Genomic DNA, 15000 nt, shown 5'->3' on the forward strand with positions numbered 1-15000 from the left:
TCCCATCCCATCCTGCAATTGGTTATTCAGTACCAAGGAGTCAGTCCTGAGACCATATACATACAGGGAGCATTATGTGGACCGAGCAGCTGTATTTAGGAATTTGAATATATGTGCATATATTCATAGACAGAGATATTTGAGAGATAGCAAGGAGTAAATGGGAAGGGTTGGAGGAGAAAAAAAGGGGGGAAATTGTATAAATATATTAGAAATTTTAAAATATGATATAAAAATTACCTTCTCAGAGCAAATTCTTAGTTTAAACATACTTTCTCAGGAATAGTATCTTTGACTCTCCCAAGAAGAGTAAAATTCCCTAACTTCATGTCTATACTATCTATTTGGTTTAGTGAATGGACTATTTTAATAGGCCCATTGTTCCTAGTATACTATAAAATTTCTGTAGACTATTAAAGCATCTCTCTTGCTTATTGCTATGTCCACAACTTAGCACACAGATGATGCATAAAGGAGGTAGAGTGTCTGTCTAGTATGCATGAAAGCCTGAGTTTGATCCCCAGCACAATGACAGCACTCAGGAGTTGAAAGCAGGAGGTCAAGGTCATCTTTGACTACATTTCAAGTTTAATGACAACAAGTCTCCAAAATCTAGAGACACACCTTTAACCTAGGACTCGGGAGGCAGACATAGCCAGATCTGTTAGTTTATGTTAGTCTAGTCTACAAATTGAGTCCAGGGTAGCCTTGTCTCAAAGAGAGAGGAGAGAGAGATGGGGGAGAAAGACAGAGGGAGAGGAGGAGGAGGAAGAGAAACAACATTATACAATTAATTATGGGAATTAAAATGAAAAGCCAGACACTGTAGCTTGCATCTGTAGTCTCAGCACTTTAGAAGCTAAGGCAGGATTGCTCAGAAGGATTGCTGAGTCTGAATCAGCCTGGGAGACATAGGAAGACCCTGTCTCAAAAGACAAAGCAACAAAGAAACTTATAACTATGGTTCATGGGTACAATTGAACAAGATTCTGGAATAGAAAAATCTGGCCTAGGAAGGTAAGTCCAAGACTCTTTGTAATCAATCAATGCCAAATATATAGAAGTAATCTTACCAATTACTGTTAGGTAGAATATATAACAGACCTCAACTAGAAATTAGAGAACTGGTGTGTGTGTGGTGTTAAGAAATTATAACCTTTTTGAATGGATAACCAAACATCAACATGTTTCCTTAATAAGCATGTAGTAGGTAAGCTGAGTATATTAGCATTTTTAAATTAGTTAAATCTATATCCAAGGTAGATTTGCAAGAAAGAATGCTACATCAATCTTGTTTCACAATAGTCACTGTTGTTTAATTACATAAAATCATTGTGTAATTATTTAAATGACTTATTTAAATACCCCCACATTAATATCAGAGCCTCAAATACAAGCAATCTTCCATTAAAGCAACAAAAGACACAGACCCCTTTGACACTTCACTGGAACTCATAAAATAAAAATGGATTAGTTAAAAACAAGACAGCATGTCCAAATATATGAATGAACAGTGCAGAATTAAATACTAAAGATACTTTAGAACTATACCTATAAAGACCAGAAGAAAAACAAAACATAGATTAATGTCACCAGCAGTATGCTCTGAATTAAGGATTTTGACACATTACCAGTCAATTTACTTTGTAAACTTTGTTAATTTTTGAGACAAGGTCTCCAAAGGAATGTTAAATCCTAAAACAGCTTGACAAGATGTTATCTTAAATAGAAAGACAATGACAAAACAGCAGAGCAATTTCCTTTTCCAATAAGCTTCCCTTTCTTAAGAAACTAGTTTTAGAAAAATATCTCGAAATGTGTGGGTTATCAAATGAAATATGATTTGCTCTTGCCCTCAGAAAACTAAGTGAAGATAGGCTAAAAATTATGAGGAAATGTTGCTAGGCAAAATCGCACAGTTCCTACCCCCACAACACAGAAAGCAATTTAAACTAGCATTCAAAAATTACAATTTTGAGATTTCAGAATCTGTATAGTAGCAAGAGAATGGACAAGGGTTTCAGATGTCACCTACCCTTGGAATTTTCACTGTTAAAGTTAGTTTTCTACTTTATCTGTATTAGTTTCCCTCATTCTATACTTTTTTCTATACCTATATATTGTTTTTATTTGTATGTCAGTTTCTATTTATTGCAATTTAGCTTCATTTTAATAGGATAAAAAAATTCCAAGAGTCATTTTAAATTTCATTTCTCCTTTGGACGATAATTCTCATAAATTAGCATAGTATCTAACTTAACTACAACTGGGATTCTTTAATTTAATTTTTTTATTTATTTAGGTAATGAGTGCACAAAATGTAACTTAATAAAAGAAAACTTTTACATGGAAAGGACAATGTGAAAGGAACTGAGGAAACTAAATAAACAAATGAAAAAATAAACCCACTGCTTATTAATGCATCCAGTTTGTGACATTTCTATTACAGCTGCTCAAAAGATTAGAACATTGGGGGCTAGAGAGACAGCTCAATGGTTAAGGCACTGGTTGTTCTTCCAGAGTTCATTTCCCAGCAACTACTTAGTGGCTCACAACCATCTATAATAAAGGAATCTGATGCTCCCTTCTGGCATAAAGGTGTACTGCAGATAGAGCACTCATAAAATAAATAAATCTGGAAGGAAAGAGGGAGGGAGGGAGGGAGGGAGGGAGGGAGGGAGGGAGGGAGGGAGGCAGGCAGGGAGGCAGGCAGGGAGGCAGGCAGGGAGGCAGGCAGGGAGGCAGGCAGGGAGGCAGGCAGGCAGGCAGGCAGGCAGGCAGGCAGGCAGGCAGGCAGGCAGGCAGGCAGGTCAGCTTGGTCTACAAAGTGAGTTCCAGGACAGCCAGGACTGTTACACAGAGAAATCCTGTCTCAAAAAACAAGCAAACAAACAACAGCATTGTTTTTGATCCCTCTCCAGGAATAAAGCTATAGATTCAAGCAGTTTAACAACAAAAGGAAAAAAAGAGAGAGAACTAAAGGAAACCAAAAGCTGCTCAATATTAGGTAATGAAATATTATTCAACTATAAAAAGCAGAAAGTACTTATATGTTACCACATGGATGAACCATGAAAACATTATGCTAAGTGAGTAAAACAATACTGACATTAAATGTTCCACGAAAGTAAAATCTAACTTGGATTGGAGGATAGAGGAAAAGGAGGTGACTGATAGTACACATGGGGTTTCTTTTGGAGAATGGTGAAAAAGTACTGGAATTTGGTGATGGATACACCAGGAATGTAACAGAAACTACACCTATTTATTTACTTTAGCTTCAACATAAATTCATATTTGCTCAATTTCCCCCCCACCCCCAAAACAGAAGGTTTCTCTGTAGCTTTGGGGCCTGTCTTGGAACAATCTGTTAAAAAACTGAAAACAGACTGATTGCTTTAATTACCAAGACATAGTTATAATAGTCTGAGTTCTATTAAACTTAAAAGTTTTATTTCAGAGCCGGGCGGTGGTGGCGCATGCCTTTAATCCCAGCACTCGGGAGGCAGAGGCAGGCGGATCTCTGTGAGTTCGAGACCAGCCTGGTCTACAAGAGCTAGTTCCAGGACAGGCTCCAAAACCACAGAGAAACCCTGTCTCGAAAAACCAAAAAAAAAAAAGTCTTATTTCATTTAAGAAAGAGTATTTTATTCTCAACTCAGCTGAATTTTACAATTAATAAAGATATTAAAATGATGGTTCAACTCCAGAAGACTGTCAGAATTTTCAGAATTAATAATTTGCTTTTACATGTTTCACATGTATAAGCCAGGCATCATTTTACATACCTACAATTCCAAAAGGCAGACAGAAGCAGGAGGACTAAACATTTAAGGTCAGTTTTTCAAAAACTTAGAAAGATCTTCCTGCAAATATACAGGATCCTAATAAAAAAAATCTTTTTTAAATTATGATTATGTACAGACCTCCTTCAGGTAAATTTTGTAAAACAAATTCTAGTGATGTATTTAGACTAAATTATTAACTAACTTCTTTTGTTAAGAGCATGGTGGTAAGTATACTAAATTTTGTGAATCATAAAATCTCTGCCATTACAATAAGAAAAGTCACTAATATGAAAGTCAATACAGTTTTATTTCAACCTTGTAGGTTTTAGGAATCTGGGTCCCCTGTGTAAGATATTAGTTATGAGTCTTTTCTGTCAGATACTCAATTTATACTCAAATTGTTTTATCTTCCCATTCTAGTAAGACTTTTATGTAAATGTGTTAATATCCACTCCTCAAGTTACACTTTTGTTCACACAAAGGCCCCCTCCTTACTGCAATCCAGGAATATGATGGCTTGGAGTAACAACCCTTTCCCCTTCATTTCCTGTGTGCCAATTCTTTTAAGACTGTCTAATTGATGGGCTGGAGAGATGGCTCAGAGGTTAAGAGCAATGACTGCTCTTCCAGAGGTCCTGAGTTCAGTTCCCAGCAACCACATAGTAACTCATAACCATCTATAATGAGATCTGGTGTTCTCTTCTGGTGGGCAGGGTACAGAAAGAACACTGTATCACCCCCCCCCCCAAAAAGACTGTCTAATTGAATTAAGACTAAGGTAAAGACAAAGTCATCACCTGAATTAGAATAAAAGCCAAGTGCACTTACTATCTGTCCAACAGATCTCTTGCTCAAAAGTAAAGTTTGCTCTGTGTAGACACTTCAGTTGGAGTTGTGATCTTTTTCTTTGCAATCCTGAACTTATTTCTAATATAATGGATGAACAACCAGTGTTCTTCATTACTGGGCCATCTATCTATCTCTCCAGTGCCCTACTTTCTATTTTTATGTACAGAGTGTGTGCATATGTGTCCCCATCCCATTTTGTTTTACTAGGGTTTCTTAACAGGAACTGGGTGAAAGACTATTTACAAGAGCAAGAGCTCTCTTCAATGGTTATACAGCTGTAAAAAAAAAAAAAATGTCTCTGCTTTCCCTAGTGACTATTTACAGTCTATAGATAAGATACTCAGGGAAGGGAGACAACAGATGGAAAAGCTGTGAGTTGCTAGCTGGAACCTTGCCGATAGGCCATGTGCCTCGTGATAAAATATAAAATAATGGAAATGGGTTAATTCTAGATGTAAGAGCTAGCTAGCAATACGCTTAAGCTATTGGCCAAACAGTACTGCAAAAAAAAAAAAAAACCCTCAGGGAAGGTGGGGGCTCCTAAATCCCTCCCCTTTAGCTACTGTAAATCCTCAGGAAGAGACAGGATATTGGCTAACATAACTGCAGCAGAATCAATAATGCTAATGTGTAGACATTAACATGCTCCAAAAACGTAGTTCCACCTCCCTCAAGTACTTCCTTCTGTTTTTAAATTCTTTCTATTTCCTCTTATAAGTTGTAAGGCTTATGGCTGAGCATTCAACATACCCTTGTTCTTATAACAATGATCAATTAGAAACCTCAGAAATTACCAATGGCCATTGTAAAAATACACTTTTCTAAAATGGTCATTTATTTTCTTAACTGTTAAGTATAAAGAGCTCAATTTTAACTTTAATAAGACAAAACAAAAAGCATAATCATTTTGATTGCATACTTCCACGTGTTCAGTCATTTCCCCCTATTAGCTGCTAATGTAATAATGATACACAATAATGATCATTTCCCATTTTCCCCCTTCTCCCTACATTACCCAGGTTAGGCTGGAACTCATAATCTTGACTCAGCACTCAGGACACAGATCTGTAGGATATGATGCTTACTCTGCTGGGTCTGTCTTTGGTCTGATACTAGTTTGCTCTGTCCCTTCTCTCCCCTTTGAGATAAGGATGTTTATGTGGCCCCATTGCATATTGGAAATATTCATCTTGGGTTTTTTTATTGCTTAAATAAAATGTAATAAACAATGTTTATTATTTTGTATGCAAGTGTGTGTGTATATACATAAGTACCATAAAATGCTCATAGAGGTCACAGAATAACTTGCCAAAACTGGTTCTCTCATTTCACCAAATGGGTCATGGGGACTTGAACTCAGATCTGAGGCTTGTTGGCAGGTATTTTTATCTGCTAAGCCATGCCCCAACTTCTCAGTTTTGAGAGTGTAAGGAGCTTGAGTCTCATTAAAAGTTGGGCTTTTAAACAGTGTTGGAACTATAAGACTAGGAGTTTTGAAGTTGGGCTGAATGCATTTTGTATTATGGTATGGCCATGAACATATGGGAACAAGGAGAGGACTTGTGATGATATAACCGATATATATTAAGATTTTCCTATACTATCCTGCTGTGTGAACTCTCATCCCATAGATCTTTAATTTCCTGGGAGGAATGCCTTTAATGCAGCAGGCAAGAAGTATCCTCCTTGCTCTTTGGCAATGCAGCTTAGCACATTCAAAGGCATTATGCAAATATATCCCATTCGGCCATGAGACCTTCTGTATCCTGAGCCTACAATGATGAGAAATGCTCATTGTTTTTCTCTTCCTGCTTTGAGCTAATTCTGAGTCACCTGAAATAAAAGCAACACAGCATTGCCTAAAGTCCCCTGGTTCTGTTGACTCTCATAATTCCTTGGTAACAGTCTCTTGCAGGTTGTGATATGATGGTTTGCACTGTCTACTTGACAAGATCTAGAATAACCTTGGAGACAAACCTCTAGGAATATATGTGAGGAATTATACTGATTACTGGGAAGGCCTACTCTAAATATGGGTAACACCACTTCCTGGGATGTGGTCCTAGACTGCATACAAAGGAGAAAGCTAGTTTAGCACCAGTGTTCATCTATCTCTGCTTCCTGGCTATAGATGGTAAACAACTGCTTCAAAAACCCTGCACGATGGACTGTATTCTTGAAATGGGAGACAAAATAAACCTTTTCTCCCTTGAGTTGCTTTTGTCCAGTACTACTGTCACAGTAACAGACAAGTAACTGATAATGATGTCCTTATTTGGAAATAGGATTATTACAAAGATTAAATCCAGCAAAGTGAATTTAAAATTGTTTTTATCATGTATTAATGTAGCTGTTTAGTTTTAGAGGGATGCCACAGCAAAAAAGCACAAGTTCAATGAGACATTTATTTTCTCAAGGTTCTAGAGGCCAGCAGTTCTAACCTTCAGTTTCAGCATGCTCAAATGCCTTTTAAAATATGTGGGGAAAACCTTTTTTTCTTTGTAGCTTACAGTGTGATTTGTCCTCAGTGTTCCTTGGCTTGTAGCCACAGTAAAAACAGAAATTTCTTTCTCTGACATCACATGGGATATCACAGATACTCTATAGTATATACATCAGTTCTTACAAAGATACCTGTCACTGGGTTAAGGTAGGTTTAAAAACCAGCCAACATGTATACAATTGGTGAAGTATGATATTCTATGTGATAAATTATTTAATTCACTTATGTTAAGAATTGGGTTTGAAGGATGGGGAGATGTCTCAGCTGTTAAGAGCACTACCTTCTTTTCTAGAGGACCAGAGTTAAATCCCCAGCACCCACTTGGGAGCTAACAATTATCTCTAATTCCAGGTCCAAGGGGACCCGATGCCCTCTACATGCTGGCAAAACACCCATACATATAAAGAGAAAAGGGAATGGGAGGGAGGGGAGGGCAGGGGAGGGGAGAGGAGAAAAGGGAAGGAAGATACAGTCATATGGAAAACAAATGAGCTGAATTAAATGATTGTTAGGAGTTAGAATACTAGCCAATAGTTCTACTCCTACACAAAAACCAGATGGCCAATCAAATTCTTGTACATGAATATTCACAGTAGATCTATTCACAATACCCCAAAAGGTTAAACAAACTAAATATCCACCAACAGATTAATGCTAAACCAACTACACTGTATATATAGAATAGAATATCACCTCTTAAAAGTAATGACCCTATGCCTACTATGTACAAAGCTAGAGGGGTTCTATTATGAACACTATGACCCTCAAAAAGAAACAAGGATGGGAATATAATTCATGAACTTTAAAAACATACTTAAGAAGCTAGTCACAAAAGACCACACATTATTTCCTACATATAAATTATCCAGAAAGGTCTATAGAAACAGAATATAACTCTTGTTTTTATTATGCAAAAAATTTTTTCCTAATTAAGATTGGTACACACATACATATAAACATATATATATAAAATATCAATCAATCAATAAAATTCTCTAAAATTTTATAAAAACAATTAGCACAAAACAGAATAACTTGCAAAGAAAATTCATTGCAAATGACCTTTAAAGACTACCAAAGCGCTGGGTGGTAGTAGTGCACACCTTTAATCATAGCATTCGGAGACAGAGGCAGGCAGATCTTTGTGAGTTCAAGGCCAGCCTGGTCTACAGGATGAGTTCCAAGACAGCCAGTGGTTACACAGAGAAACCCTACCTCAAAAAATGAGAGAGAGAAAGAAGGAGGTGGGGTAGAAAAGAGGAGGGAGAGAAGGAGGGGAGTGAAAGGGTGGAGGGAGAGAGGGAGAAAGACAGCAAGAGTGAAAATACAGCAGTAACTACAGTGGGAAAGTGAACCTGCTATTTTGTGTTCTGAACCCATCACAGTATCTCACATTTTCTCTGAAAGAAAACCAAAAAACTCTTTCCTCTTTATGCCCAAGGTCCCACTGAATCTTAGATACTTCTGTATCAATTATCTATCACAGTCTCATGGCCACAATATTAACCTATATATTCTTGCTGCTTTCAAAAGTCTACAATTGAAATCACCTCTAAAGCAATAATAGTAATACAAAACCATGTATTATAATTAAGAACACAGATGAACTATTAAGAGATATTAGAATGCAGTTTCAAATAAAATATACTTCATGCTAAAGGTTTAAGTGACTACAAGGGAGGTGGAAAGAAACTGATTAACTTTGCTCTCACTGTACACTGCATCTAACTGATCAAACTCTCATTCTAACAGCTTAGGTTTTCTATTATTGTCCCCTTTTGCACATGTGGATATTATCTAGTTTGATTTTATTAAATATGATGTGATGTCATCAACAATTAAGACAAGGACTTACACTGGTCACTCGACGGTAGATCTGCGCAGCATTTTGGCACTCTGAGTATGGATATTCAGATGTAGCCATCTCAAGCATGCACATCCCAAAAGCATAAACATCAACGGATTCGTCATATTTTTCCTCATACATCTCAGGAGCCATGAACTCCGGAGTACCTTAAATTAAAACAATGATTCAGACTCAATTGAATAGTAGCTGTAGGTTTTACCTACTAGAGGTTTCAAAAAGCAGAGGGGGAAAAAATGGAAGGAGATGAAGAAGAAAAAGAAAAGGGGAAGAGGAAGGAAATCTTAGTCTGTTCCATCAAATATCCTATAGAAGATCTTCCATTGTAAGGTCTTTAAAACAGGTACATGATTAAACTGTTGAAATTGTGTTTCCACTATTACCATAGAACTTTGACTAAGAGATACATTAGCATTATAATGAAAACAAAAAGAAAGGTAAGAAAAAACTAGCAGAGGGGATATTATAAGATAGTAGCGATAAAAAAGATCAGATACTTGTCTGCCTTCTACCATATGGCAGTTGTATTCACAACTAGCTTCTTGCCATTAATACATCACTTTTTAAGGAGACCTTGCTGGGCGGGGTGGGGGGTGCTTCCTCTGTATTCAAATAAAAACATGTAATCATCTGCCAAGGCCACTCATCAGAGCCTCTTCTTCACATATTTCCCATACAACTCACAATGCACAAGTAAGACTAATGCAGATACAGGAATTACAGTGAGGGGCGTCCTACAGGTGAAAAACAAATGCACATACACATACAACAGATACAGAACTCAAATACACACTGGTTTGTGACACAGTATGTATGTGTGTGTATGCATATAGTCCTACAAGATAAGATTTTAGAAATAATTTCAGGATCTTTAACTTCCAATTCCAGAATAAGTATGTACATTATGATTAATAAACAAAGGAAATAAGAACTCCATTGGACCAGTGATTATAAGATGCCAAAGACAATCATATGCTTCCTGTCAAGAAAACAAAAGGGCAATTTGGCTTCAAATATATTTTTCTTGTTAATATATTGTGTGAAAATGTATAAACAGCATTCAAAATCCTAACTTCACAATATTCCATTGAGAACATTGGTTTAGTTTTATTCTTTATGTTAAAAAATGCAAATTACAGGTGTGCTTATTGTATTTAGGATTCTGGCCTGCTTAATCATGAATGCACTTTGAGAACTGAAAATTTTTAAATTTCAGAGAACTAAAGCTTATCAAAACAGTCATTATTTCTTCCAGCTGTGACTAATATACAATTAAAAAGTCTGAAAGGTCACTCTTATTATTTAGACAATTTACTAATTCCCAATAGGGTTAATTTTGCTCTCCTTACAGCGATGTCTGGAAACATTTTTGGTTATAACAATTAGGAATAAATAGACAAGATATGCTACAAATATTTTTGGGTAGAATCCAGGCACGCTATGAAGTAATTCTACAATATACAAGAAAATCCTAAAAAATAACTGTCTAGACCCACCTATCCAGTTTATGAGACTGAGAAACCTAATTTTGATATATCATTCATTCTAAAAGGTGAGAGTAAAGAAAAGTTGATGAGACCGGCTTTTCACAGTACAGCCCCCTATATTCCTATTTTCAAATCAAAATTTTACAGCCATGTATTCTTACATTTTTGGGTTATGAGCCTAGCCTTTAACAGCTAAGCCATCTCTCCAGCCCTAGCCAGGTATCCTTGAAGATATAGCCAACAAACATTTTTTAAGCTAAACTACATAAACTCCATTTACTTTATGAAAAAAGAAACATTACTTCTACTGTATAAGTATAAATATAAAATATTAACAGAATAACTCAGTAAGACTGTTAACAAGAAAGGTTATATCAACAAAGTTCACCTTACTTCTCTCTATGTAACTTTATAAAACATCAATAGTCTTCAAAATGATTTTAGAAGTTTAAATATTAAAAAGCCTTCATTTTGTATTTAAGTAGACTTGATCACTAAGTTAATGATATGAATTTCTGAAGGCTTATTTTGTGTCAGAAAAGATATAACAGGGTCAGGTTTCTAAGGAAAAGCTATGTCAAAAGGCCAAACTGGCTCCAAAGCACACTTGGAAATATACCTATCACACTCTTGGCAAAGGAAGCCCGCTTTAGAGTTGCCAGACCAAGGTCTCCAATCTTGACTGAACCCGTAGGGCCAGTGATGAAGATGTTGTCACATTTAAGGTCCCGGTGAATAATTGGTGGCGTTCGTGTGTGCAAAAACTGAAGTCCTTTAAGGATTTGCCGACACCAGCTTCTTAGAACTTTGATTTTCATCACTTTAAACCTTTTTAAGTACCTGGAAAAGGCAAAGTAAAACCAAACAGGTTATCAATGATATAAGCTTTCTGCTTTGAAGAATTCAATTAAATTCTAATATACTAAGGCAGAAAGAAATATCAAATTTAGAATATTGAGACTCAGTAACTTTAAGGGTTAGTAATACTTTTAGTAAGGTTAAAGGAGCTGAGATAAGTTTAAAATGAAATTCCATTTAAAGGCAAGAAATAAGTCCTTAAATATTTTTATAGTTGAGTAATAAACTCTTCTTGAAAAAATATTTATCTTTATGTGTGACTATAAGTATGTGCATGTGGGGTAGGGGATTACATGTACCTGTGCCATGTGTAGAAGTCAAAAGAGACGGTTAAATTCCTTAAAACTGAAGGTACAGGCGTTTACCAGTTGCCTGGCTTGTTACCTGGGTGCTGGGATCTGAGCTCTTGTCTTCAAGACTGTTCAGCAAGCGATCTTAATTATTTCTCTGGCTAGTAGTTTGTTTTTGAAAGGATCTATGTAGACCAGGCTAGCCTCAAACTTGCAATTCTTCTGCCTCTGCATCCTTCTTTCATTTTTTTGTATGTATGTATGTATTTGAGAATGGTCTCATGTAACCCAGGGAGACTATAAACTTGCTATATAACTAAAGATGATCTTGAACTCTTGATCCTACTGCTCTGCTTCCCAAGGTTAGAACTTTAAGTATGCACCACCCTGCCCAGTTTTTGCAGTGCTAGGAATAGAACCCAGCACTAAGCAAACACTTTACCAACTGAGTACCCCAGTTCTTGAAGAAACTAATTAGCAGTTGATAAGAAAATTCCTATAACAGAAAAAAAAGCATACTTAAAATTAGTTTGCTATTAATATAAATAAAAGAATTCTGCTTCTAGTAAATGATAGTGTGGCTTCTACCGGTCACCAATGTATTCCTAAACTGGTTTAAAAAAAAGGAAAATGGGCTGGCAAGATGGCTTACTAGGTAAAAAGAGTAGACCAATTCCTCCAAATTGTGTACCACAACACGTGCTGCCCATATATGCATAAACACAAAAGCAAGTAAATGTAATTTAATAATTTTTAAATAAAAAAATGAAGAACAAAACGAAATCAAAGTGGCTTCACATGAGAATAAAGGAAAAACAATGAGTAAGGAGCCTCTATGTGTGTGTGTGTATGTGTGCACATGCATGTACATGTGGAAAGAAAGGTCAACTTTGAATGTCATTTTATCCATCTTGTATTTTAAGTCAAGTAGGCTAGACTGACTGGCTAGGAAGCCCCAAGGACTCATCTGATTCCATTATTGAAGTAAAGCAGATAATCATGCCTTGCTTTTTTTCACGTGGGTTTTATAAAGACTGAACTCAGGTCTTCATGCTTTCCTGCTCAGTGGGTAAAGGTAGTTGCTGCATGCCTTCTGACAATCTCCATGACTCACAAGAGATAATGGATTCCCATTAAGTATTCTTTGATCTCCATATGCATGCCATGACATGTGTATGTGTACATACACATAAGTAAATGTAATCATTTTTAAAAAGGTCTTATGTGGTAAATGAAACAAATTTTGGAAATGGTGTAATAAAAAACAGTTCTATGAGTTCAGTGCAATGGTGACAAACAAGTAAAGGAATGGTGAGGCTAGAGAGATGCTTCAGTGGTTAAGAACACTTGTTAAACACTTCCAAAAGACCTAAGTTCGGTTCCCAGTATCTTTGCCACGCAGCTCATAACCACCTTACCTCCAGCTTCAAGGTATCCAACACCCTGTTATGACTGCTATGAGCATCTGCATATGGGTAGTTTGCACATACATGCACGCATACACACACAGACATACAGACACACAAAGTAAACCTTTTTTTTTTTAAAAGATGGAAAAGGAGGGCAGATAACCTGGTGCACGAACCTAATGAGTTTTAAGTTTGATTTCTGGAATTCATGGTGGAAGGAAAGCAGTACATGCTGGATTTAGTCTTCTGACCTCTACACTTGTGCCATGGCATGCATATGGACTAGTACACACACAATGTTCTCATTCATATTCTAATTTATTCTCATAATCTTGCTCCTCTCCCCCCACCCATAATAATAAAATACACTTTAAAAAGGAAAGAGACCAGCTCAACAAGAGGGAAATCATGCCATCTTGCCTAGTACTGGAAACCTAAGTCAACTACCTAGGACTAACGAAGATGTGGCTCTTGGAGGAGAGTCTATACCTGCCACTTTACTAAAGCAACATACTCCCTAATTACATTCTAAATTTTTATTCTTATACCCACAGAAGTGTAGTTCTTATCCCTCAATAAGGAAAGTTCTCTTAGTAACAGACAGAGACCATAATTGCAGACCACAACTGATGAGAATGCAGAGTTGTAACATCCAGACATAACTTCTACACCTAAGGCTCAAGATCATTGTGGAAGAGGGGACAGAAAGATTTTAAAAGCTGGGGAATGGGGAGTTTGTGTGTTTACTATAAATACAAGAAGCTGACCTGAACAAAAACATCAATAGATATGCTAATATGGGAGGAAGTCTCAACCCTAAACAAAGGCCTATAAACAATTAAGGAATGCTGAGTGGGAAAATTAGTCTTTCCCTAAAAAAGGGACACAAATAGGTACTCAAATACAAAATGTTCAGCCCTGAAAACATATACAGTAAGTAACATTATGTAGACTGAGTAGGTACTTATATACTTTGAAGTATGTGTACACACACATACATATAACAACTGGAGAGGAGGAGGCAATGAAGTTGAAAGAGAACCAAGGGGAACAGGTACCATGGGAGGGCTTAGAGGGAGAAAATGGGAGGGGGTGACATAATTATATTATAATCTCAAAAAATAAAATAGTTAAAGAAGGGGAGGAAAGAGCTGGGTGGTGTCAGCTCACGTTTTTAATTCCAGCACTCCGGATGCAGAGGCAGGCCAATCAGAGATCCAGGACAGATTGGTCTACAGAGAGAAACCCTGTTTTGAAAAACAAGAAAAAGAGGAAAGAGAAAGAGGAGGAGGAAGAGGAGGAGGAGGAGAAGGAGGAGCAGATGGTGAATAATACAGACTGACAACTGGTCAAGATGTAGAGAGTTAGATTAGAGCACTACCAAGTGCTCAGCCCTAAATGGGACATCTATGACACACCTCCTCCCTCTGCGGCTCAGGGATCATTGCTGAAGAGGAAGGTAAAAGATTTTAAGAGCCAGAGGTAGCAGAGAACTGCTATAAAACATTTTTTCCATACATAAGAGAATTTATATCTGGTATAATAAACCTTGTCAAAAATCCATTGCTGGGAGGTTTTAGGATCTAAGGTAGTGGTTCCCAACCTTCCTTTTGCTCCAATCATTTAATACAGTTCCTCATGTTGTGGTGACCTCAAACCATAACATTTCATTGCTACTTCATAAATGTAATTTTGCTGTTATGAATTATAATGCAAGTATCTCATATGCAAAGTATCTGATATGAGTCCTGTTGGGTTCAAGATCTTACTACTGTTGTTAAGCAAATTTCCTTCTAAATGTTTCAGTTTATACCCATAGACAAATGCTCTTTTATTTATTAAAAATTTCTGTCTCTTCCCCACTGCCGCCTCCCCTTTCCCTCCCCCTCCCCCAATCAAGTCCCCCTCCCTCGTCAGCCCAAAGAGCAATCAGGGTTCCCTGCTCTGTGGTA

At 36.8% G+C, this 15000-nt stretch overlaps 1 protein-coding gene across 7 annotated transcripts in view; it reads right to left on the reverse strand.

Moving 5' to 3' along the window:
• The window catches only part of Wnk1 (WNK lysine deficient protein kinase 1), a 113412-nt gene that overhangs the window by 65300 nt on the left and 33112 nt on the right, over nt 1-15000 (reverse strand). For all 7 annotated transcript variants that reach the window (XM_050148650.1, XM_050148649.1, XM_050148648.1 and 4 more), the window contains exons 3-4: nt 11111-11331; nt 8996-9153 (exon numbers count right to left, since the gene is read on the reverse strand). In XM_050148650.1, the coding sequence (XP_050004607.1) occupies nt 8996-9153; nt 11111-11331 (379 nt within the window). The remainder of the gene's footprint in view (nt 1-8995; nt 9154-11110; nt 11332-15000) is intronic.

The sequence above is a fragment of the Alexandromys fortis genome, unplaced genomic scaffold (assembly GCF_014885135.2).
Source record: "Alexandromys fortis isolate MF-2015 unplaced genomic scaffold, M_Fortis_MF-2015_v1.1 scaffold_59, whole genome shotgun sequence".
Classification (NCBI taxonomy): domain Eukaryota; kingdom Metazoa; phylum Chordata; class Mammalia; order Rodentia; family Cricetidae; genus Alexandromys; species Alexandromys fortis.